We start from the raw sequence: 24170 nt of genomic DNA on the forward strand, positions 1-24170 counted from the left end.
AATTGCTAAACTATGGTGGAGAGCAGCACAGCAGCATCCAAACCACTCCTTGAGTCATTATAAGTATACTCAAAGGTGACATCCCACTCACATACTTACCACCAATCCCCACACATTTGGGACAGCAATCTCCTGGTGCGACATATTCCAGTTCCCCGCTGCCACAAGATAGGGCCGAACAGAGCTTAGGGGCGCAGTGAACCGTCCCATTGGCACAGAAACACGTCGTGCACTGAAAGCTTGCCCATTCTGTACCATGCTGCAACAGAAAACCACAATGGAAAAAGGTTAAACAAATCCAAAGGCCAATGAGACTGGAACTAATCTTCTCCATGATGAGCTGACCCGTATCAATTCTTAAATTTTCTTTCTTCTGCAAAACATGATCAGGCTCAGTTGTTTGTGACCCAGACTTCAGGCTGCAGTAAAACCATTGTGGCTGGTACCATGGAGATAAAGCAGCCCAACGATGGTGTAGTGGTCATGCTGGAATCAGTTCAATCACAGGGCAATGCACATAAGATCAAGCAGTACAATATAGCTCAACCAATTAAAAGCGAAAGTACATATTCTCCCCACTACTTCCATGGCTGCAGGACTTGGATTGGAGTTCCTACAAATGCAGTTTATAGTCCTTCACCATACATGCCTCCTACTGAAGTGTTCAATAGGAACCCTCGCATAACTGAATGTAAAATGGGGCCCTACATGTTTAAAATACAAAATACCTTCCCACAGGCTGAATCCTGTTTGCCCTACTCTCCCATCAACTGTAGCAGGTCTGCTCTCATACAAGAAGGGAGGAGGATTTGGCCCAAGAAGAAAAACACTGCTTCTTGTGGTGTCCTTGAAGACCCTATATAAAATCTTCTTTCCTTACCTTACAGAAAGAAAGCTTAGAAGATACTACAGCAACACCAACACCAGCAGAACACAGGGAGATATACTGCTATTTTTCCATGCAGAAATACAGATCTTTGGCTTTGCTTCTTTCTTTTTTTTGTGAAGTATTAAATTGGGCAGGGAAAAATCTGCTGAGTTACAGTGTGGGGATTTTCTTTCATGGGGGTTATCTCTGGAGCCAGTTTTGCAGCCAAGATACTTCTAAAATAAAGCGTTCACCCGGCTTAGTGACAGACAGTAAAGCATTCCTCCTTGTATAGTGTGTTCCAGCTGTTAGGGTGTATCTTTACATTACCAAAGCCTGTTAAATACACAGCTCACGCTGTAGTACATTTATACACATAAGAAGTTTGGAAAGAAGGTGATCTTTATTTCCAGGCCAATATGACATGGGTCAAGAATGCAAGATACTAAAGTACAGTCATGAGGCAGAGTCAGTCTGTATCGATTCCAGTGAGCATGGTTACATCTCCCCCTCAAGAAAAAAAAGATCAACTGAAAATAAAACATTGTATCAGCCAAAAAAACAACTGCAAATCTAACTGCGCCAATTAATACAACACAAATAAATACAACACAAATAAAAACAGATGTGAGGGAAGACAACTGGCCTATGGTATTTGTACAGTCACCATTACTGTTATATCAGAACACTTCACAGCGTAGTTACTCGCATAACACTCTGAGAAGCAGGGAAATGCTACTTATCCCTGCTTGACAGGTGATGAAGTGAGGCACAACAAGATTTAAGCCCAAGTGCTCAAAGATGTACAGATACCTAACTCCTATTTAGGCTCCTAAATCCCTATGAGTTCACCTGGCAGTCAGGAACCCACATATCTCTGAGAACCTGGATTATGTTTGTTGGACATGGCCACATGGGAATTCCAAGGCAGAGCAGGGAACTGAACACAGACCCTCCCAGATCTGAGGGTAGTACCTATGTACTAAACCATCTGCTTGTTCTGTCCATTAGTGGACATGGTCACAGCCAATAACTACTATCTCTGAACCTCAATGTTTGTTTGTTTTTTATAGCATGGATACTTCTTCCTTCAGGTCTGGCCACCTCCTGCACCCTGTGTTTACCTAAGGATATATGAAGCAGTCAGTCTTCAACATAAAGTTCCAATGATCATTATAGCCTCCAATTTGAGTAAAGGAAACGTGCATATTTCAAACGTTTATTTCTTCTCCCAACAGTACTACCCATCTCAAGTAACCATAGAAAACAGCAAAGCGAATGAATGACCCACCCCACCCACACACATTATGCCCCAAGCTAAACAAGCCACACCGTGCACTAACTACAGAGATCTAAATGCCAAGTATGTCACCTTATGTAACAGTGGGAAGAATTATAAGCAAAGATCAATGGTCCTTTTTGCTGCCTTCAACAGAGTGCATAATGAAAAAGCTGCTATGAGAGGATATCCCAGCCTGCTTTAGCAAAACATGAAGATTCCTCTCCCTGACACAGTTGGCTGCAAAAGGCCATTTTTTTCATCTTGGGCATCTGCCCAAAAGTTAATCTGAAGTGATAGCTTTGGGTAGGTCATGTGTGAAATAGCTTAAAATTGCACTGACCCAGTTCCCGCATGTAACAAATGTATGCATCACAGAGTCTGAAGCAGCCCTAGAACTGGCCAAGGAAATGAACTAAATGTTTTGCTGATATTACCAAGGATTCACACACAAAGATAGGCTTTAACTTGGCTTGACTAGAGAACTCCATTCGAGTCACGTAACTTCTTACCTAGATAATGACCACAACAGGTTGGACTTTGTGGAAATAAATTCAGAAAGCCATGTTACAGTGGGAAGAAGTCTGAACAGAGCCCATGCAACTACAGTGCAGAAGTCGAGGTTTCACTGCTACATAGACAACGGGCTTCTCCCTCAACCACTAAGGCAAATCTTGAAGTCTTTTCCTGTAACTTACTAAGTTCTTCTTTAGGCAAAAACCTCACGGACTTTGGAAGTTGTGCATGAGTAAGGGCTATGTGAAAAGTGGGTGAGGGCTCCAGAACTGGGCCCGCTGTCCTTTTGAAGGCACTTTTTGGTTCGCGTTTATAAACAGCAACTATATTCACTTTCAGAAAAAAATGGAAAAGTATTAATATTCCTCCTTCCCCACATGAAACAGAAGAAAAACATGGAGGAACTCTTCAGACATTCCTTCAACCACAGCCCCAAAAAGGTAAAGGTTCCCAACATGCTGAGCTCTTCACCCACATATTTGTTAGTGATGCCCATGAGCTACACCTCCATCACAGATTTATTCATCATCTCCTCTCAACTAGCTTCAGCCCTCACTTGCATCCAACACTCTCTGGACACAACAGAAACCATATGCTGCACTTTAAACCTGAGAGTGGCCAGTTGGGCCCCCTAGAAAAATCACAGAATCATAGAAAACTAAGGGTCTGCAGAAGAATTTCAAAGAAGTGCCAGAGATGAGGATCCAAAAAGCCTCTCCTGAGTATACCAGGGGCTATGGCAGCTGACTTGGCTACAGCTTCTGGGATCTCTTCCATATCTCAGCAACCCTCAGCCATGAAAATCTGTCTGCTTTCCAGACTCTTCAGGTGGAAAAGGCCCACAGTGATGACTGACGATAACAGAGAGGTTTTTGGCCTAACCATTCTGACAGGCTCAGGCTTTTCAAGCACCTGAACAGCCACCAATTATTTGCAAGCAAAAGCTGCCCTCACTATATTGAGACAGGTAATCAGAGAACTGAGATGTAAAAACAACAATAGCGCCAAGCGATACAAAAGAGCACTTACCCCATGTGTCTGTCCTTCATGTTGGCAAAATCCTTTAGTTCCTGAGACACACTCAGGGCAGCACTTATTTGGAGGTATTTGGAGCATTTCACCCTAAACAGATAAAGCAGTCCTGTAAGCAACATGGAAGTGACACATGGTTTGAAGGGGCCCGTGGTGCTCCCAGGTAAACAGCAACATGCTCAATTAGAAATGTAATGCCACTCCTTTACAGAGAGCCACCATACCACTTTCAGGTATTGAATCCAGCATCCCTGAGCCCACCTAGGGAAAAATGCATGTTCCATAAATAACCCATGGAAGTACTGGAAGCACTGGTGACAGCAATTTTTCCACCAAAAAGAAAAAAACTGACTCAAGGTAAAACAGTCTCATAAAGAGCCATAAACTCATAAAAATGTCCCAGGGAAATGTATCCTCTTTGTGACATTTAAAAAAAATATCACTAAAAACACCACTTTCTTATATCAAAATTTTTCAGGTAGTTTGGGAAAGAAAAGAGAAGAAAATTAATTCATTATATATAATGGTATTTTAAGATTCCCGATATTTCTTTTCATCTTCAAAGTTCACTGGGAATTTTTGAACACCTTTAATTATGATATTTCCCTAGTGATACTTTTAAGCCTACTAATGCTTCACTTTGTATGCCTGCAGAAGCACAGTCTGCTTGCTATCCTCTGCTGAGCAGCTGGGCAAGAAATTATGATGCCTGAAGTAAGCATTCATGAGAGGATGGAGGACTAAGAGTAGAAGACATTGGTAAAAACATTAGCCAACACAATGGGGCTGTTTTGCTTCCATTCCTTGGAGCACCTCCAAGGATTCTGCACAACAGCTTTCCCACTTTCATTCCTACTATCCCAACTGTGTATGAAACATTCCAGACCTGGCACTGGGCCATACAAATACCACCCTATATAAAGCTTGTCTTGCAAGCAACTCACTGATGATAATGGCATCTGAGGGGCCTTGGCCCTTTCCTGGAGGTGTTATACAATGCTCAAGGTGAGCAAACAGGCATAGCAAATAGGGCAGTCTGCAAGCAGTTCACTGGGAGAAAGAGAAGGAAGGGAAAGAGTAGCCAGATACCAAGCACCAAAGCCTGTTCCTGGAAGGTAAGCCAGCTTGGTCTGTCTGTGATTTAGTTTGGTGAGCATTTGTTTGGTTGGTTGTATGCTTGGGCCATTGACTCTAAGCATTTGGCAAGTGCTGCTAGCTGAGTTATTGCTGCCTGTGTCTGACAAAAGCCCTAACAGGGGGATGGAGCCAGTCCAGGCCCAGGAGAGAATAAAAGGAGAGCCCTGGAGCAAACAGGTACCATGGTTTGCCAGCAGATCACAAGTCAGTTGGCTGACTCCCTCTTTGAAGGGGAGCCTTTAAGGTAAGTTCTTTCTTTAATTAAGAGTACCTAACCTAGTTATTTAGCAGAGATTGCTGGAACTCAGCGGTTAGATCAATACTTAAATCCCTTTTTAAATTATTAGCTGTAATTAGGACAGACTAAGGCTAAATAGAAGGTCATTCTGTAAGTTCAAAGTTTCTAGTCTAAGGGAACCCATAAATCAAGACCTTCTTAATGAGGAAACTCAGTTGTCACACTTTTTAAAAATATGTAGGTATATGTCCAGCAGCAGGGTGGGGGCTACCCAGTTCATTGCACCAAGTGCAGCGTGTAGGAGCAGGTTTCATATGTGTGCACCTGATTCAAGGAATTCCTGGCTCTGACAAAACACATACATTCTCTCGGGTTCAGGCAGCAGAACTGAAGCAGCTACAGGAGGCAGAGAGGTTCATGCCTGAGGCTTTCAGGAACATTCTAGAACAGTCCCACCTCCACTGTAGCAGCTCCCACGCTGCTGAGGAGGGTCCTGGGGTTGAAGGGCGTCAAGCTGGGAAGAAGGGAAATTATCCCTTAGATAGGACCCACTTTCCAGTTAATGGTATAATGTTCTCTTGCACCAAGGATATTCCTCCAAGGGAATATCCTTCCCATAGAATGGAAGGAGACATAATGGTAACAGTGGGCAATTTGATTATTAAGCACGTAGATAGGTGGGTTTGTGACATCCAGGAGGACCACATGGTGACTTGCCTGCCAGGTGCAAAGGTAGTGGATCTCATGGGATGTGTACATAGGCTGCTTAGGCTGCTAGGTGGGGCTGGGTTGCACCCAGTGGTCACAATCCATGTGGGTACCAACAATGTGAGGAAGGGGAGCAAGGAGGTCCTGGAAGCTAAATCTACATTGCTAGATAGGCAATTGAAGTCCAGGGCCTGTATGGTAGCGTTCTCTGAAATGCTTTCATTGCCACACATAGGGCCACGTAGACAGGCAGAGCTCCAGTCTCAACGTATGGCTGAGATGATAGGAGGAAGGGCTTAGGTTTATTAGGAACTGGGGTACCTTCTGGAACAGGAAGAGCCTATACAAAAGAGATGACCTCCACATGTTGTGTTACACACCTGAGACAAAATGGTACTGCAACTGCTGGCACGTAACATTAAAAAAGTGGTAGAACAACTTCTAAACTAAAAAAAAAGAGAGAGGGCCAGTAGTTACAGAACAGCATGCACTTCAGATTGACACACCCTATAGCAGTAAAACTGTAAAGAATAGGGGTAAGAAACAGGGTGAAGACAAGCACCATCAACCTTTAATGACTAAAAGGTCACACTGAAGTAACGAATCAGGGAACAATAAAAATACACACACTCTTATACTAATGCTAGATCAAAGGTAGGGGAACTTGAACACTTAGCAGTAAATACTGTAAATACTGATATTGACATAATGGATATCTCTGAAACATGGTGGAGTGAGGAAAATCAATGGGATGCTGGAATACCAGGATACAAATTACACAGGAATGATACAGTAGGTTGTACTGGTGGGGGAGTGGCACTCTACATCAAAGACTGCATCAAATCAAATAGGATAGATTTTTCAATTGATAAGAGAGGTACCATAGAATCTTTGCAGATAGAAATCTCAGGTTGCAACAAAAAAAGTATGTCTAGGGATATACTATTGACCCTTAACCCAGGACAGCAGCAGTCAGTTAGAAGTGTTAAGGGAATTGAGAGAGGCTGCAACAGCAGAGAACACAGTAATAATAGGGGGCTTCAATTATCCACAAGTGGACTGGGTCAATTTAACATTAGGCTGGGATGCAGAAACCAAATTTCTTGATGTTATAAAAGACTGCTTCCTGGAGCAGTTAGTCCTGGAACCTACAAGAGGAAAGGTTATTCTTGACCTAGTCCTAAGTAGCACCTAGGATTTGGTGCAAAGGGTGAGTGTTCCTGAGCTCCTTGGCAACAGTGACCACAATGCAATTGGGTTCAACATCCACATAGAACAGGGGTCAGCAACCCCTGGCACGAGGGCCAAATGTGGCACGTGAGGCCATTTTGCTTGGCACACGGCAGACAGCCCTGGCTCCAGGTAGCTGCTGCCAGCGACGGAGCCCGGGCTGCACCCAGCAGAGCTTGCAGTGTCCCAGCTGCCTGTTGGAAGCAGCATGGGATCCAAACTGGCAGCAGCTCCCCAGAGCAGGATGGGAAGAAGTAAACAGCAGGGTCTCCAAGTAGGTATTGAGCATAGCAGCTTGGGTTCCATCCTCTGAATCATAACTTCTTAGAGTTTAAATGAATGAGGCTGCAAGTCAGAAACATTGGAAAAGTCCCTAGTCATACCCGATTCACTCTCCCATTCAGCATCTACTCTCTGCTGCTGTGTAACAGGATAATGGACAAGATAGACCAATGATCTGCCCAAGTAAATAGCAATTCTTATGTTCTTATTATAAACCTCAGAATAAGAAACCAATCAAGATAGTTTTTCCAAGTACAAGCCCAAGAACCAGAAAAAAAGAAAGAAAGAAAAGTACAGAAAGCTAAAAGGCAGCAGTGAAGAATGTGAAAAAGCAGGGGAAAGGGGACCACGGTAAGGCTGTACCCCAAGGTCACCTTCTAGAAAATTACCACAAGGGCATTTCCAAGGAGAAATGCTTTATACGTATCCTTCAGAAAGAGCATTGGCAGGCTTATAAACACTGGCTGCGATTAGGCCTGGCCAGTATTTGTGACCTGTGAAATTTCTGTTTATTGAAATTGTGAGGAATCTGCAACAGCAAAATGTTTGTACTAATGTTTCTCTGCGTTTGCACAGAGAAGAAAATTCAACATAATACAACAAGCCTGAAAAATTCCAAATATTTCACTTCAATGTTTTCTGAACAAAATTTCCCAATTGAACAATTTAAAATGACATCTTATTTTGAAATACTCTTCCATTTTATTTTATTTATTAAAAAGCCCAAACCCAAATCCACATTATGCTCAACACTAAATAATTTTGTTGTTTTTTTCAGTTTAATATGGACTTTTTAAATAATTTTTAATGAAGAGCAGGGAGACAGACCAACCACCAGAGTGAACAACCACCAGAAAATTATTCATGTAGTTCTAGACACAGCACAGACTCACACAGCATGGAGAGCTACCTAATGAAGATATTGCCTCTATTTAAGCCATAGTGCTGCAGGCAAGATCAGGAGAGATAGGCCAGAACTCCCTTCCACAGTAACCCATGCCAGTTCTCTCTTCAGAGGAAGGTAGAATTCCTTCTAGGTAAGGAATGAACCACATATAGAGACAGATTGCTTGTCCTTCCTTCCCTGAGCCACCGGCTGGTTTTTCCTTAAATTCTGACAGATGTGAGCCTGAATGCTCTCACTATCCATATAAATCTCCATTTCTTCTATAAACTTTGCTTCCGTCTTGACCTCAGTGACACTCTGTGGTAATTAAATGTTCCACAGGCTAATTATGTATTGCCTGAACTTATTTCTTTCTATCCGGTTTAAATTTGCTGCTTTTCAATTTCATTAAATACTCTCATTCTTGTCAATATATGGGTGTGCTCTATCTCATTCTTTATTTTGTTCACCAGTACTGTGGATTTTTTATCTCTCTCTTCCCTAATGTGACATTTCCAACCTCCCATTAACATTGATCTCCCATTAATCTCCCATTATTATTGACAAAGAGAAAAAAATCGGTCATCAAAAAACTCTCACTGTTAATAAACTATGCTGTTACCAGAAATACTAGCAAGGACTTCTTAAAGTTGTGTTAACTTTATATTGGCATTGTATTCAAGTAACCCTGGCCTTGCAAGATGGGCTCCAGTACAACACACCCAATTAGCACCCAGTTGGGTACAACCATTAAAGAAGGTTCACAGAAGGACAGATAGAAGACAACAAAAATCCAAAAATCACCACCACTGAAACCCAAGAATCCAAAAGGTAGGCAGCATAGTACAATCCTAACTCTCTTACTGTGTATGAGACAGAAAAACACCTATCTGCTGGTTCTACAGTAACTCAGGCTCTGGGCTCAGTCCAAAGCAGTGGTTCTCAACCTTGTTAGACCCAAAGCAACCCCCATTAGACTCAAGACATTCCTCAGAAAATGCTAGCTCTTACCTTTTATTTCTCCATAGTCACAAAAAACCCAACCCAATAATAGAGCAATTCTTCCATTCAAATAACTCAGAAAGATCGTACCAGGTCAGTTTTTGACACTATAAAGTCCTATTTGAAATCTCTGGGTTTATCCTATGAATCATGTGCAAGCATTTGCACACCTAACAGTGCTAGTATTGCACAGCACCCGTAAAAGGATCTCATGGCACCCCAAGGTGCTACAGCACCTTAGGTAAGAGTCACTGGCATAAAGGTGATTTGCTGCTGTGCCCAAGCCACATTCTAATAGCCCAACCTCTAATAGCCACTCTAATTAAAGCACCAGCAGCATCTCGTGTATTCAGTATCCTGCACTTCAAAATGGTGGCGGGGATGCTTTAACTAAAGCTCGTTCAACAAGCTTTAGTTAAAGCACCCGCGCCACCATTTTGAAGTGTGGGGACACTGATATGCGAGACACAGAGGCTGGCTGGGGCATGCTAATTAGCACGCTCCAACAGACTTGATTAATCAAGTCCGCTCCGATGTACTGTAAGTACAGCATGTCAGAGCAGTCCCCCAGCACATCTACAGGCACTCCAGAGGTCTCTATCCACCACCCGCCCAGCACTTTGCATAGCTCAGGGGTGGGCAAAATACGGCCTGCAAGCTGCATCTGGCCTGCCAAGCCATTCTATCCAGCCCATGGGGCCCCTAAAAAATTTAGAAAATTAATATTTATCTGCCCCAGCTGTCTGTCAAAGATTACAACAGCCAGGGGCAGTAGGACCCAAGGGAAGCCCTGACAGACTCCTGCAATAGCAAGGCCTGCCTGGCCCTGCCCCCCAGCTGGGACTTCTGGCCTGGGACCATGGGGCTGTTCACGCCTCCCTGTCCGGAGCAGGACATTCAGGTAAGAAGCGGGTGGGGGGTCAGGCAGGAAGGTGGGGAAAATAGTGGCAGGGCTGGGGAGAGTGGAAGCATGCGGGCGTGCACAAGCACAGGGCCCACGCCAGTGTCCTGTGGCCAGCACTGGCAGGGCCCAGGGCGGGTGGCAGGAGCGTGGGGAACAGGCTGGCAGAGGTCTATGGAGCCGGGCTGCACTGTGCCAGCAGGGAGAGAGAGGAGCTGGCCCAGCTCCATACAGCCCCAGCCAGGTGGGACCCTGTGCTCCTGCCGCCAGCTCTGGGCTCTGCTGGAGCTGGCCCCAGGGCACCAGTGTGGGTCCCATTCTCCTGCCCTGCGAGTACATGCCTGCTCATTCCAAGCCCTGCCGGTCACAGCCCCACAGCACAGGCAAGGATGACCGTGAGCAGCCCTGACCCTGCACACCCTGCACTCGCCCCTCCGAGCTAAGAAAGAGCAGTGGTGGGAAACAAGCTGCTGCTCAGTGCAGGGGAAAAGTGGCCCCTCCCACTCCCGCTGCCGGCGCTCCCTGCAGCAGCTGCCCAGAGCCCACACAGGGCTGTCCTGCCTCTCTGCCACATCCCTACCACCTATGGGCTGGCAACAGAGAGCGGGCATGTGGGCTCCAAGCAGCTGATGCAGGGAGTGCCAGCGGTGGGAGGGGAAGTGGACGCTTTTCCCCCACCCCAACAGCAGTTCATGCCTCATCGCTGCTGCCGCTCAGGCCATCAGGCAAGCCTGGAGCTGCCATGGGGCCCAGGCTGACAGCAACAATGATGAACAAACTGCAGCTGAGTGCAGAGTGGAAAATGCCCCCCTGTCCCCTCCCCATCGCTGCTGGGCAGTCTGCCAGAGCCTGCTCCGAGCTAGGCTCCACTGCAGCTCCTTTGCTGACGGCTCTGCGCTGCCCAGTGCGGCAGCAGTGGCCTTGTGTAGCAGCTGTGCTGGGCAGCACACAGCTGGTAGCAAAGGAGCTGCAGTGGAGCCTAGCACAGTGTGGGCTTCCCCAGCAAATACTACCCAATGGCAGCGAGGAGGTGGGGCACTTTCATCCGCCCCAGCAGCAGTTCATGCCCTGCTGCTATTGCTGCTGCTCAGCCTGATGGGTGAGCCCAGAGCCAGTGCAGGAGCCAGGCTGGTAGTAGTAGCAAGGAACAAACTGCAGCTGACCTCAGGGGAAAAGTGACCCCTTCCCTCCTGCTGCCAGTGCTCCCTGTGGCATCTGCTTGGAGCCCATACAGGGCTGCCTGTGCCCATTTTCTGTTGCCACCACCGCCCCATGGAAGGGGGGATGCAGAAGAGAGGCATAACAGCTCACCATAGACTCTGGGCAGCTGCCGCAGGGAGCACCAGAGGCAGGAGCAGTACTTGTTTCATTTCTTGTTCCCCACTGCCACTGCTGCTCAACCTGGACAGGCAAGTGTAGGGCGCATGGAGTTGGGGCTGCTCACAGTCATCCCCGCCTGTGTCACAAGGCTGGGGTATGTAGGGTTGGAAGCGAACAGGCACACAGCAGCTGGACGGGAGCCATGGCTTCCGCCACTGGTAGTTAGGTGTGGACAGTGGAGCAGCCCTCGGAGGGAAGCAGCAGTCCCGCTCCCACCGCCATGGCTGAGCCCGGTAAGGTGTGGCCCATGCACTGGAGCCTGTGGCAGACTGGCCAGGACCTTCCACCCCTACCCACGGCTGGGAGCAGGGGGATGAGGGCAGGGAAATGCCCAGGGTGGAGGATGGGGAGGCAGCTCTGCTGCTTCCTCCTAGGAAAGGCAGCAGAGCCCCTTCTTCCTGGGCAGTCCCACCTGAGTACACCTGGGCCACTGCCTGTGCAGCCCCCTCCCCTACCAAGACCCCGGTGCCCCAATCCCATCCAATCCTTGCAACCCTACCTCCCCATAAAAATTAAATTTAAACATGTAAATTAAATTTAAATCTGTAAATTATAAAGTTTGCAGGTCCTCAGTATAAAGAGGTTGGGAAACCCTGCCATAGACCCCTGCCAACCCACACTCCATGCTCTTACCATCCCACTCTGGGTCCATGGGCCCCATGCTCCTGCATGCCTGCTCACTTCTACTCCCTACCTCCCCAGCCACCACTTTCCCCACTTTCCTGCCCACCCACCGGCCACTCTACACCCCGTGGCTCCCATAACCACAATATCATACCCACACACACACACATCCCCACAAACCCCCATACCCACCAACAACTCCCCACAAACCTCACACCCACCCCATACCCCCTGACACACATGCACACCCCACACAATATACAAGTAAAACTGCATTTTGAGCTTTTATGCAATCACTTGCATGTAGGTGATGATGCAAAGCCCCAGACGGAAATCTTGAAAGAGCTGACAGACATCATTGCCAGGGATATTTGAAAAATTGTGGCATTCAGGTGAGCTCCCGGATGACTGAAAAAGAGCCAATGTGGTCCCTATCTACAAGAAAGGGAGGAGGAACTATAGACGAATCAGTCTGATGTCCATCCCTGGAAAAATCCTGGAGAAAATTGTCAAGGGATCCATGAATGCCAGACTAACGGAAGGCAACCTTCTGAATGTCCGCCAACATGGCTTTGTGACTGGCACGTCTTGCCTGCCCAACCTCACCTCCTTCTATGACCAGGTAACATATGCCCTGGACAAGGGAGATGATGTGGACATCATTTTTGTGGACTTCAAGAAGGCCTTTGACCTAGTTCCTCATGACCATTATATGGTCCGATGGCTAAGCAGCTGGCTATGGGGTTGGACCCAAAAAGTACTGGTTGAAGGGAGCAAATTAGCGTGGTGCAGAGTTACCAGCGGAGTTCCTCAGGGCTTGGTACTTGGGCCAGTATTCTTTAACGTTTTCATCAATGATCTAGATTCAGGAGTCAGATGTGAACTGGCCAAGTTTGTGGATGATACCAGATTATGGGAGAGGGTCATGACACTGCAGGATAGGCTGGGAAGACAAGCTGACTTGGGAAGACAAGCTGACTTGGACACACTCTCAAAGTGGGCCAATCAAGACCGGATGGCCTTCAATGTAGAGAAGAACAAAGGTGCTGCACCTCGGTAGGAAGAACCCTCAGCATACTTACAGGCTTGGCAGTGCTAGACTCACTAGCACCATGACCAAAAGGGACTTGGGGGTCTTGACTGACCACAAGATGAATATGAGCTACCAATGTGATGCTGTGGCTGGCAAACCTAACCAAACTCTGGTGTGCATCCACCGATACACCTCTAGCAAAACCAAGGAAGTCATCCTCCCACTTTACTCGGCCCTGGTGAGACCGCAGCTGGAGTACTTAGTCTAGTATTGGGCCCCCACTTCAGGAAGGATGTGAAGAAGCTTGAGAGAGTCCAGAGGAGAGCCACTCGTATGATCCAGGGCCTAGAGGGAAGGCCATACGAGGAGACACTGAGGGACTTAGGACTCTTCAGTCTGGAGAAGAGAAGGCTCGGGGTGGGGGTGGGGGGCTTGGTGGCAGCCTACAACTTCATAAGAGGGGTACATCAGGACCTGGGAGAACATCTGTTCACCAGAGCTCCCCAAGGGATAACAAGGTCTAACAGCCATAAGCTCCAGGAAGGGCAATTTAGACTGGATATAAGAAAAAAGTTCTTTGTGGTGCATATGTCCAGGGTCTGGAACAAACTCCCCACAGAGGTGGTGCAAGCACCTACTCTGGACTCCTTCAGAAAACAGCTGGATTTATTTCTTGATGGGGTCACTTGATCCCAGCTGACTTTCCGCCTATGGCAGGGGTGGGGCTGGACCCAATTATCTCATGAAGTCCCTTCCAGCCCCTAATGTCTATGAAATATATTAAATCACTCCTACATATACAAGAGAAACGCACACAAATCAGATCAAAAATATAAATTTTAAATTAAATTAAAATATATTATTATGGGTGTTTGATTTTTAGCATATAATTTGGGGGGGGGGGTTCCCCTAAGACAGCAAACCCTCTTCCCCAAAGGAGTACTTCCAGGGGCAAGGGGAGGGATTTCTGGTGGCAAAGGTCAGAGGTTAAGGGGGTGGGACACCTGATCCCAAGATGGTGACCAGGGGGTGGGGCACATGTCAAGAGGGTGGGCTACCAATGCAGCCCTCAACAGATTGCCAAAATTCGGTAAGCAGCTCTCTGCCCAAAATAGTTGCCCACCCCTGACATAGCTGCTTACATCAGTACAAACTGGGCGTCTTTTTGATGAGACAGCATCTTCCACAGACTTTTCACCTCATACACTTCCCTCTGGAAACTGGATTCTTGGGGTCCTGTAGGCAACAGTCCTGTTGGGGTGCAGTTGGGTGGTACAGACAGCCCTCTGTGGTCACACGTTTAATTCCCAAATGGTCTGACCCTATACTTCCTCCCCAGACTTGAGTCCCACTGAAGACAAGGGGAGTACTACATAGTGGCTATCCAGCCCAAGCCCCCTTTGAAAGCTCATTCCAACAGATTGCAAATTGTGTATGTTCCAAAACAACACTTCCACAAATCCATAGCTTATTCAGAGGGTCAAAACTAAAAATAGACAAGGAACACATGACCCAAGTGCTTCCTTTTCCCTTGCATAGTGATCCAGCTAGCACATGGACAACTCCTTACCTTCTGAAAGTCGCACCCAGGGTGTCTGCAGACAGCAGGTTCACAGGTGACAATATTACTATGGCAACCGCAGTCTTGGCAAGAATCTGGCTTCCAAATTGTGTTGTTCTGCAAACAAGCATAAGCCTTGAATTAAACTAGTATAAAGTTATGTAATCAGAATCCATTCAAATGAATTAAACAAGCATAGAGTAGAAAGGCAAACTCCACAAAAGATGCTGTCCTCTGAATACTAATCAGTGCCCTCGACAGTAATAAAATTGGCATTTTTATGATCTTGAACTCTCAATGAAAAGATGAGGGCATGTTCAGAAATGCAAGCAATTCCAGCAGCAAGACAGCTGATTGTGCATAAGCTTCAACAGCCCCAAAGTAATTACAGATCTCTCTGAAACTTCTTGCCCTCTGTAAACAAATTTAGGCAGAGAGTACATCTCCACTACAGTCACTGCTGATATGGGTACCTCCAGCATCCAGCCAAAGCAATGCATAGTTCAGGGCAGGCTACAAACCCCCTATGCCCCTGGGTAGCTGGGTGAATACTCCAACAGCTAGCCTGAGCTGAACTAATGCTGTGACTACATAACTACATTTTGAGATGCAAGAGCTGGATTGTTTAAAGCTGGCTTGGGGGTGTCTATACAAGCTGCAGTCACAGCAGTATCTGCATTGTAGACACACCCGGGTAGTTTCAAAGCAGCCTTGAGCATCCAAATCTGATAGATGGTGTTAAAATAAATTTTAAAAAACCAAATCCTTCAACCATCACTGACGGTTTGCAAACTACATATTTGCTCTGACTTGCTATTATCACTAGCCACAGTTTGAGGGTTATACCAGTACTGTCAACCATTCCACATACAGCTTCCACAGCTTCTTGAGGTAAAGCCAAGAGGTCAAGTCATCAAGGCCCTGCTTTTCAGAATTGATGAGCATCTGCAGCATTCACTGACTCCAAAGACAGCTGTGATTGCTCAACAGTTCTGAAAAGCAGACCCTAAATCCTGCATGGAAGGGATAAAAAGGACATCCAGAAAACTCAACCTCTCCAGAGGAGTGATTTAAGGTGTCCATGGAGGAGGCACAAGTGAGAGTCTAAACTTACAGGCATAATTTAGCACACTTAGGGCTCAATTCTGATCCTATGTAGGTTTTCCCTGGTTTAATTTCAAGTAACTTCAAAATTGGTCAGTCCCTTATCTTTCCATGAAACCAATATTGTGTCAACCCCTTTTTCCAATGCTAACAAAATCTGGCCTCATATGTGAAATCTGGCCTCATTTTTGTGAGGAAGTAGATTCTGTGCACAGGCAAGTACAGCTTGTGTTGCTGCAAATGTTTGGGGCAGAAACTCACTGAGACAGCTTATACGCTTTCTATTTTAGAGATCATTTAAATAACCCTAAGGGCAGACCGCAGAAGTCATAAAGCAAGTGTAGGTGTAATACACATTCACTTTATTGCTTTCTTATGCTGCTCCAATGATGTAAAGAGACAAAGTCTAAATGAGCATCACACTTTGTGTTCAGTAGGAAAGAAACCTGAAGAGGAGTCTGTACTTTATATGGTTCTGAAGCAAGCTTAGAATGACAGTCCCAAAGCTAACTTTTGCTTGGTTTACCTATGTAGCCTCATTGATTTTAGGGAGATTAATTTAGCCCAAGTGGGGTTGGCAGGGTCTTGTAGGGAGGCTTACTGGTCAAAACACAGGGTCCATGATACATCTCCTTTGTCACTTTTCTTATCTTAACTGAATTCCTCCACAGCTGGCAATCCAGCCATGGCAACCAATGTTCCTTTTCTGGTCATTTTATTTAAAATGAGTAGCTTCATAAGCATGTGGAAAGCAGCAGAGGGGGATGATGATCAATATAATTGCTGCGGGATTAGGTTCAATTCATATTTAATTACTGCTTATTTTTAAAAACGTGGTTAATTCTAACTAAAGAAGGGAGAAAAGGCAATGACTTCCTCATCTGATAATTGCTTTTTATGAGCCAACTGCTGTGTACACACCAGGCTGCCTTTATTGCTACACAGGCTGCAGAGGAACATCTCTGTAAAGGCAAAGTTAAATCTCATTCTAAGTGGAGTTGAAATACATTCAAGTTCTGGCACCCACTCTGTGACTTCAATGAATCTGAAGCACTCACAGACTATAAGGTACTCAATGCATACAAAAGGGTATAACTGTGATGCCTCATTTGCTAGTTTGGGCCTAGTTGGCCAAGCTATTCTGAACACTGGAAAGCATTAACTGTCTCACTGGGCCATTTAAATACGTAAAAGGGAGCAGTTATTGAGATGTTTAAGTGGGAGCTGCTGGGCGCTGAGCTCTTTAAAATCTGGTGTGCTAAGTGTTCAGAACCTACTAATCCAGTATGAATGAGAGCAACAAAGAGTCCGTTCCCAGACAAGCCCTGAGGCTTATGAGTATAAGGGATATGGGGCATTACTGCATACTCTCCTCCACTTCCCTTCTCTCTGTTTCTCCAGCTTCCAGCCAGAAAGCATTTTGGCAGAACAAACATTACCTCTGCTCCACAACCTGCTTTTGGCCTTCTCAGTCCCTCTACGTTAAAACTTCCAAGTGCTCCATCATTTGATTGCATGGAGTTAGGTTTTACCTTGCTGCTTGTCCAGCGTATAGGGGAGCATGATGGCCTTAGAGCAGTGGTTCTCAACCTTTTTTAGATTTGAGCGTAGGCGACTGGTAGGGGCTGCATGTGCTCCCCTTGATGGGGCTAGTGCCCCCCCGACAGGGCACCAACGTCAGTGGGTTCTGCGGGTGTCCCCCCAGATTCAGGAGGCACCAGTCACTCATGGATTTGAGGCACCTCTCATTAGGCTCAAGGCACCCCTTAGAAAATGCCAACTCTTAGTTTGGGTACGGAAAAATACTAGATCAAATGCTTCTGTTACAAAGACCGGAGAAAGGCCACAACAGGTCAGAATGCTTTTCATACTGTGGATTCCTATTTGAAATCCCTAGGTTAATCTCATGTTAGCACACCTAACTGCATGAACAGTGTGTGGCACCAAGCAAGATGCTTGAGAGGATCTCAAGGCATCTAGTTTAGAGTCACTTCTTAAAGGCATGATTCCCTCATAGCCATTCCCTCATTCCTGGGATGTGGCAGCTTGCTACTGCCCAATACCAATACTAAATTACATCCTCTACCACACTGAATCAGCTGTGCCAACTGGCATATGGGCCAAAGCTTTTCCTACCCTCTTATATCATATTCTACAATGGAAAATTGCAGTTACGTAGCACCATTACACCATAGGCCCAACTGCTAGATTTTAATCCCTGTTATTCCCCTAGACAGTCTGAGTCACAATTTAGCTCCTGATTTCCTACCATGCTACTACCAGTAACTAGGCATCAAGCAAACTTAATGGATAGCTGGACTCAGGGCCAACAGAAGAGAATGCTACACAGAGCAATAGCTTTAATTAAGAACGTATTTATTTTCCTTTTTCACTTGAAATCAGCTCTATTGCGGATTACTGTAGTAGTATCCCATTGCAAAACTCCTCTCTGTGAGGGAAGAAGCTACACTGCAGAGGGGGACAAACTCAGAAACAATCTGAGCTGCTACCAGTAATGCTGCTCCTAAAGCCTTGAGTTCACCAATTTGAAACAGTATGACTTTTGCATCTACCCTTCCCCTTTGCATGGGGCCAGGCTAGCACATTAACAAAAGAACCCCCAGGCTCCTGAGAACACAAGGCAATTCAATGCCATAGGTGGACACTTGGATAAAGTCAATGACTATTAATGCCCAAGCCAGCAACAGATTGACATAAATTTATAGCCCCAATATCCCTGGAAAAAATTATATCCAAGAAGGCAGTCATTTTTTCCTTTGATGATAAAACTGGCCCTCCATACATGGCACTGTGGTAACAAAGCAGCAGGTAGCAAGCAGCCTGGAAACTGTCTTTACCGGGTAATTTACTGTATAGTTACAGAATCAATTGAGAGCAAGTGATAGGGGTGTCAGGCTCTCTCTCACACTTGCACTATAGTTAATTCATTTCTGCTCTATTTTAGCTTTACTAAAATAGAGACATAACTAAGATGCTTGGCACCACAATGATACCCAGGACCCCAGATATCTTTCCCCTGGCAAAAGTGACAGTTTGTTTGCTGAAATACTTGGATTTATCTATTGATTTGTTCATTCACTTGCTCATTCCAGTTGATGGGGGAGAGGTCTGAGACAGGAAAGGAAATCAATCCAAGGAGAACAGAGCAACACAGGAACTGAAAGGCACTTAGGTAGATTTTTAACTGCTATTGAGCATGTTGCAGAGTGATGCCTGATGTTGCTAAGAGAGCCATCTACCACAGCGTAAGTTTTGGATATGCAGCTCTGGGAAGGGAAAACAGATTTAGGGTTGGTCATTTCACGTATCTGAATCACTTCTGGCCATAACTGTGCTGCACAAAAGGAGAAATATACCGATGAGCCTCCCCTGAATTACCTTATTCTCTCTGCTACCTGCCTTTTGGGAGCAAGGAACATGGTCTGAGATGGAACATTTAGCAAGCGACTGCAACCCAGCAGTGAGAAGGATGCAGGTGGGTCTTTACGTGTACCTGGAAATTGATTACATTCAGCAGCACTATGCATAGGACTCCAGTCCTGCAATGAAGTTTATGTGGTAACGGCTCAGTGTCCAACTGAGCACAGCTCTCTGTACAGCCTTTTTTAAATACCGTTTTCAACGATCCCTCTGTGGGCCAACCATAGGATGCTGGGCTGGCTCCTATCTGTTTGCCTGGTGTGCTTCTCCTAAAAACAGATTTCATGCTCAGATTTCTAAACAGGTCTCAACCTAGACTCTTCCTTTGCTCCTTCAGTTATCTGTACCTGCAGAATGATTCGCATGTGTGTACTGGCAGGCACAACATTGCACGTGCTATTTTGAAAGCTGGTTTTGTGAATAGACCCCTGAAAAATAACTGGTTAAAATAGCAGACCTAGGCACCTCAAACTAGACTTCAGAATCAATAGCTAGTCACTTGTATCAATATGGACTGATTTTTCAGAGGTGCTCACTACCCATAGCTTTCACAGATTTTAGTGTTTTGGATAAAGGGGCCTAACTATAGATTTAGAGACATAACTTAAGGCATCTAAGTTTGAAAATTTTGACCACAGCCTAAAAGTAATGCTACTGTTCTACCAGCAGATAGAGAAAAACGATGAGGGAAATGAACTTGATAATAATGAGGGCTGTTGAATTTTTTTTTTAAATCGCAATTCATCACTATATTAAAAAAAATAAAAAGAATAGTTGTGATTAACAGCAATTTTGATCGCACAGTTAATAATAGTGAAAAGGGTCAAACCTAGCCCCCCAGCCCTACTGGAGCGCCTCCCTCCTGACCGGCAGCCCTGTTCCCTGCAGCAGCATTTCCTGGGGCTGCCCAGCCCCCGAGAGGCAGGCATCTCACCCTGCCCCGCCGCAGCCCAGCCCTAGCACCCAGACAGCTTCCCCCAGGATTGGCAGGCAGAGTGCGTGTGTATGTGTGGGTTATTTGTGTGTGTGGCCCGGCACCAGCGAGGGGAAAAGGGCCACTCTTCCCCCAACACCAGCAGCGAATAACATGCGTTAAAAAAATTAAGGCAAAAACAAATTAATGCATTAATTGTGTGGGTTAACTGTGTTTAATTGACAACCCTAATGATAATATATAGGCACATTTTTTTTGGACTATGGTACAAATACCAAACAAAGTAATATCCCATAAGTACCCTGAAGTCACAGAAGTAATACACAATCTTTACTGCAAACAAAAAACATGGGGGAATCTAGTACCTTCTTCTCTGACAATTACTTTTGTTGGCTTTACTAAGTCCTAATCATTCCACCACGACCTATACAGCTCACTAGCTACTTCTGTGAAAACAGGTTTGTTTTTCCACATAGTTTTTCATGTTGGTAGAACATTTATGAGCTGCAGAATACTGCTTGCTATCCCTCATTGTTAGTTCCTTTAGCATGTTCAACGTGATTCTTTTTTCAGGTATAACATGAGGTTCATGTGATCTGAACATGAGGTTTAGAAATCACTACATTGCACCAGAAGCCAGGAATGTGCAGAAGCTATTTGCCACTAATTCACAAAGAGACCTTGGTCAAGCCACCTTGGGTACAATTTCCCAAAGCCTGAAAGTAACCTCTGACCCTTCCAGAAATGGGTGTGTTGTTCTCATTATACCTCTTGCATCTCTTTAAGTATCTGTGAAATGAGTATAACACCACTTAATCTGCCTATATCACTTGAGTGCTGTGAAGGTTTATTCAGGGATGTACTTGGTGGCCGTGTTGGTCTGAGACAAAAAGACATACAAAAAACTAGAACTCTTGGTTCTAAAATGATATCTTTTATTAGACCAACTGGAAAATGGCAAGAAAATTGTCCTACCAACTACACCCCTGAAACATGGAAGATGCCGAATTTTAGCCGATTTTGGATTTTAAACTTCATTGCAGAACAACAAGGAAGTTTTTTTGCCTCCCTGCCTGCCATCTGACACCTCCAGAGAAGGAATTCTACCTGATCAACACATCAAAGAGCTACTCAGCACAGCTCACAAAGACACTCTCATGGACCCAGAGGGACAGACTTCCATCTTCAGCTCCCTCTGTGCAAAAATTAAGTTTATTTCCTACCTATGGTGAATTTTTACTATCTTGTACCATCTACACTTTTCCCAGAGCCTGATGAAGGGACTTTGATCCCAAAAGCTTGCAGAAAAGGACAATTTTCTTGCCATTTTCCAGTTGGTCTAATAAAGGTATAATTTGGGACCAAGAGTTCTTGTTTTTTGTACGTGAAGGTTTATTAGTATCTGTAGCAGTACCTATAAAGAACTGTTAAAGCTGCAAGTATTTTTTTCTTAATGAAACAAAACGGCACCTTACAGTAGACAAAGTAGCAGCTGAAAATCTCTAGTGGATATTAATCCAAGTACCTGTACAACAGTGAAAAAATGTGACAAAATGTAAGTGCTGAATTCCCATCCTATTAAAACTGTACTTTTACCAGCATTACTTTCAAGGACTTTTCCCACCAATGCTTATATAATTAGCAGAATAATTAATGAGATGCTGTACACAAAAATCTGTAAGAAACAAAGTGTTCTTCCAGTGCCAAATATTTCCATTATTATTAATTAATTATTTGTACCTCTAAAGAAAAAAGGGAGTTATAGGCTCCCTCTGCCCATAAAGGTATCATGCAATTAACTGGTTAATTGTGTAATTACCTTGAGAACAACTACATGTCCAAAGGATCTATTACGCCATAAAAAGCTCCAACCAGCTATAAAGTTTTGACTTCAAAAATGTGCACTAACTTTATAGCTGGCTGCTATAGAGCTTTAGCTTGCATGTGTAGCAGCTGTAGGCTCCCAGTCACAGGGGTGCACCTTTCCCAGCCAGGGCTGAAAATTCCACAACTGCCGAAGACTGGCAGCCCCAACCACTGTGGACTCTGGGTCCCAGCAGCACCCCACAGCTGCCAAGACCCAGAGTCCCACAGCTGTGGATACTGGGTCCCGGTGCCAGGACCTCGCTGAGTTCCAGCAGCCACAGGGTATGGCTGCAATCTCCCAGGCTTTAGGGGGCACGAAACCCTTGGGGCAGAGCGATTGCTGCTGTGGCAATCTCCCAGCTTCAGGGGTATATGAAACCCCCACAGTGGGGAGGTGGCAGTTGCCATTGCCCAACCTCGGAGTTTCACGTATCCCTGGGGCTGGGAGATCACCAAAGCTGTGAGCTCCCCACCCTGGGGGTTTCACACACCTCAGAGGCTTGGAAATTGCCACAGCTGCGTCTCTCAGCTCTGGGGTTCATGAGGTGCCCCCATGGCTGGGAGCCTCTCAGCTGAAGGGGCTCCCAGCCACAAGAGTTTGCTTCTTGCCAGTGCAAAGAGAGCCTGGGCAACAATACGGCATGATGGGATATAACGCGCAATTCCACAATGGATTATGTGCACATAATCCAAGACATTTCATTTCCCCACTGTGAGAAATACACAGTCTCTCCTTTTAAGATGTAATTTTGTCATTGGCTTGTGTGCCTCAGCACAAGTTTGCCTGGCTACTTAACACCCCTGGAGGATCCAGCTTTTCAGTGATTACTTCTCTTTAGCCATTAAGGCTTTGACCCTCCCCTAGGTGTGAAAAAAACTAATTGTCTAGGGAGTGACACTTGAGAATAATTTCAAAGTATTCAATCCTGTCCTTATTACAACATATAAGGAATACATTTTATATCAAATATCACAATGCATTCTAATATTATAACAGCCTTAATTTGTCTGTCTGTCTGTCCATAATGCTTTATTCATGCACTGACTGACCGACAAACAGCCAATCAGAGCGCAAAGAAGTGTTTGGAGAGGTGGTGGAGCGCCACCATGATGGCTTTGCCCCCCACTCCCCTCCCCCGCCCAGCTCCCTGGAGACGGCAACAATGGAGGTGGGGGGAGGCTGTAGCCACCAGAGCTGGCCTCGCCCCCCGCCTTGCTCCTCGGAGGTGACAACAGTGGTGGCAGTACGGATGCCCAAGGGGTGACCATCCCAACAAAAAGCAAGGGGAACTGGAGTGCCCGAAAGCCCCCCTGGCTCACCAAGGCTGTCCAGGAATGCCCGATCACCAAAAACGTGGCGTACACCCGGTGGAAGGGGGTGCTATCTCCAAAAAGGAGATACCTCCTCTGCTCGGGCCTGTAGGGGGGCTGTCAGGAAAGCTAAGGCGGACATAGAGCTAGGACTTGCGTCCAAAATCAAAGATAACAAAAAGTCCTTTTTCAAATATATAGGGAGGATGAAGAAAGCACCGGGAAATGTGGGGCAACTGCAATATGGTCTGGGCAATATGGTGGTTGCGCCACAGGAGAAGGCAGACCTCTTTAACCAATTCTTCACCTCTGTTTCCTTGGGCAGGGATCGGGACTTCCCCACCGTGATGCAAGACGGACTCAAGGGGAACGCCTCCAGACCTCAGGTTGGGGAGAACCAGGTTAGAGAGCTTCTGGAGGGACTGGATGTGTTCTGATCAGCGGGTCCAGATGCTCTCCACCTCAGGGTGTTGAGGGAGCTAGCAGGGGTTACTGCAGGGCCCTTGGCACAGCTTTAGAAGCGCTCGTGGTGCTCAGGCCAGGTGCCAGATGATTGGAAGGTAGCCAATGTGGTCCCCATCTTTAAAAAAGGGAGGAGGGAGGACCCAGGCAACTATAGGCCCATCAGTCTTACCTCAATCCTAGGGAAACTCTTTGAGAAGAACATCATGGAACACATCTGTCATGGGCTGGCCTCAGAGATGATGCTCAAGGGCAACCAGCACGGTTTCATTAGGGGCAGATCATGTCAGACCAACCTGATTGCCTTTTATGATCAGGTCACAAAAGTCTTGGATGCAGGTGTTGCCATGGATGTAGTCTTTCTGGACTTCAGCA

The 24170-nt window shown here is 45.8% G+C and overlaps 1 protein-coding gene across 5 annotated transcripts in view; it reads right to left on the reverse strand.

Moving 5' to 3' along the window:
• FRAS1 (Fraser extracellular matrix complex subunit 1) overlaps positions 1–24170 on the reverse strand; it is a 360126-nt gene that overhangs the window by 195520 nt on the left and 140436 nt on the right. For all 5 annotated transcript variants that reach the window (XM_019556365.1, XM_019556367.1, XM_019556366.1 and 2 more), the window contains exons 3-5: positions 14687–14794; positions 3693–3785; positions 100–259 (exon numbers count right to left, since the gene is read on the reverse strand). In XM_019556365.1, coding sequence (XP_019411910.1) covers positions 100–259; positions 3693–3785; positions 14687–14794 — 361 coding nt within the window. The remainder of the gene's footprint in view (positions 1–99; positions 260–3692; positions 3786–14686; positions 14795–24170) is intronic.

This window comes from Crocodylus porosus, unplaced genomic scaffold (assembly GCF_001723895.1).
Source record: "Crocodylus porosus isolate Cpor-Errol unplaced genomic scaffold, CroPor_comp1, whole genome shotgun sequence".
Taxonomy (NCBI): Eukaryota; Metazoa; Chordata; order Crocodylia; family Crocodylidae; genus Crocodylus; species Crocodylus porosus.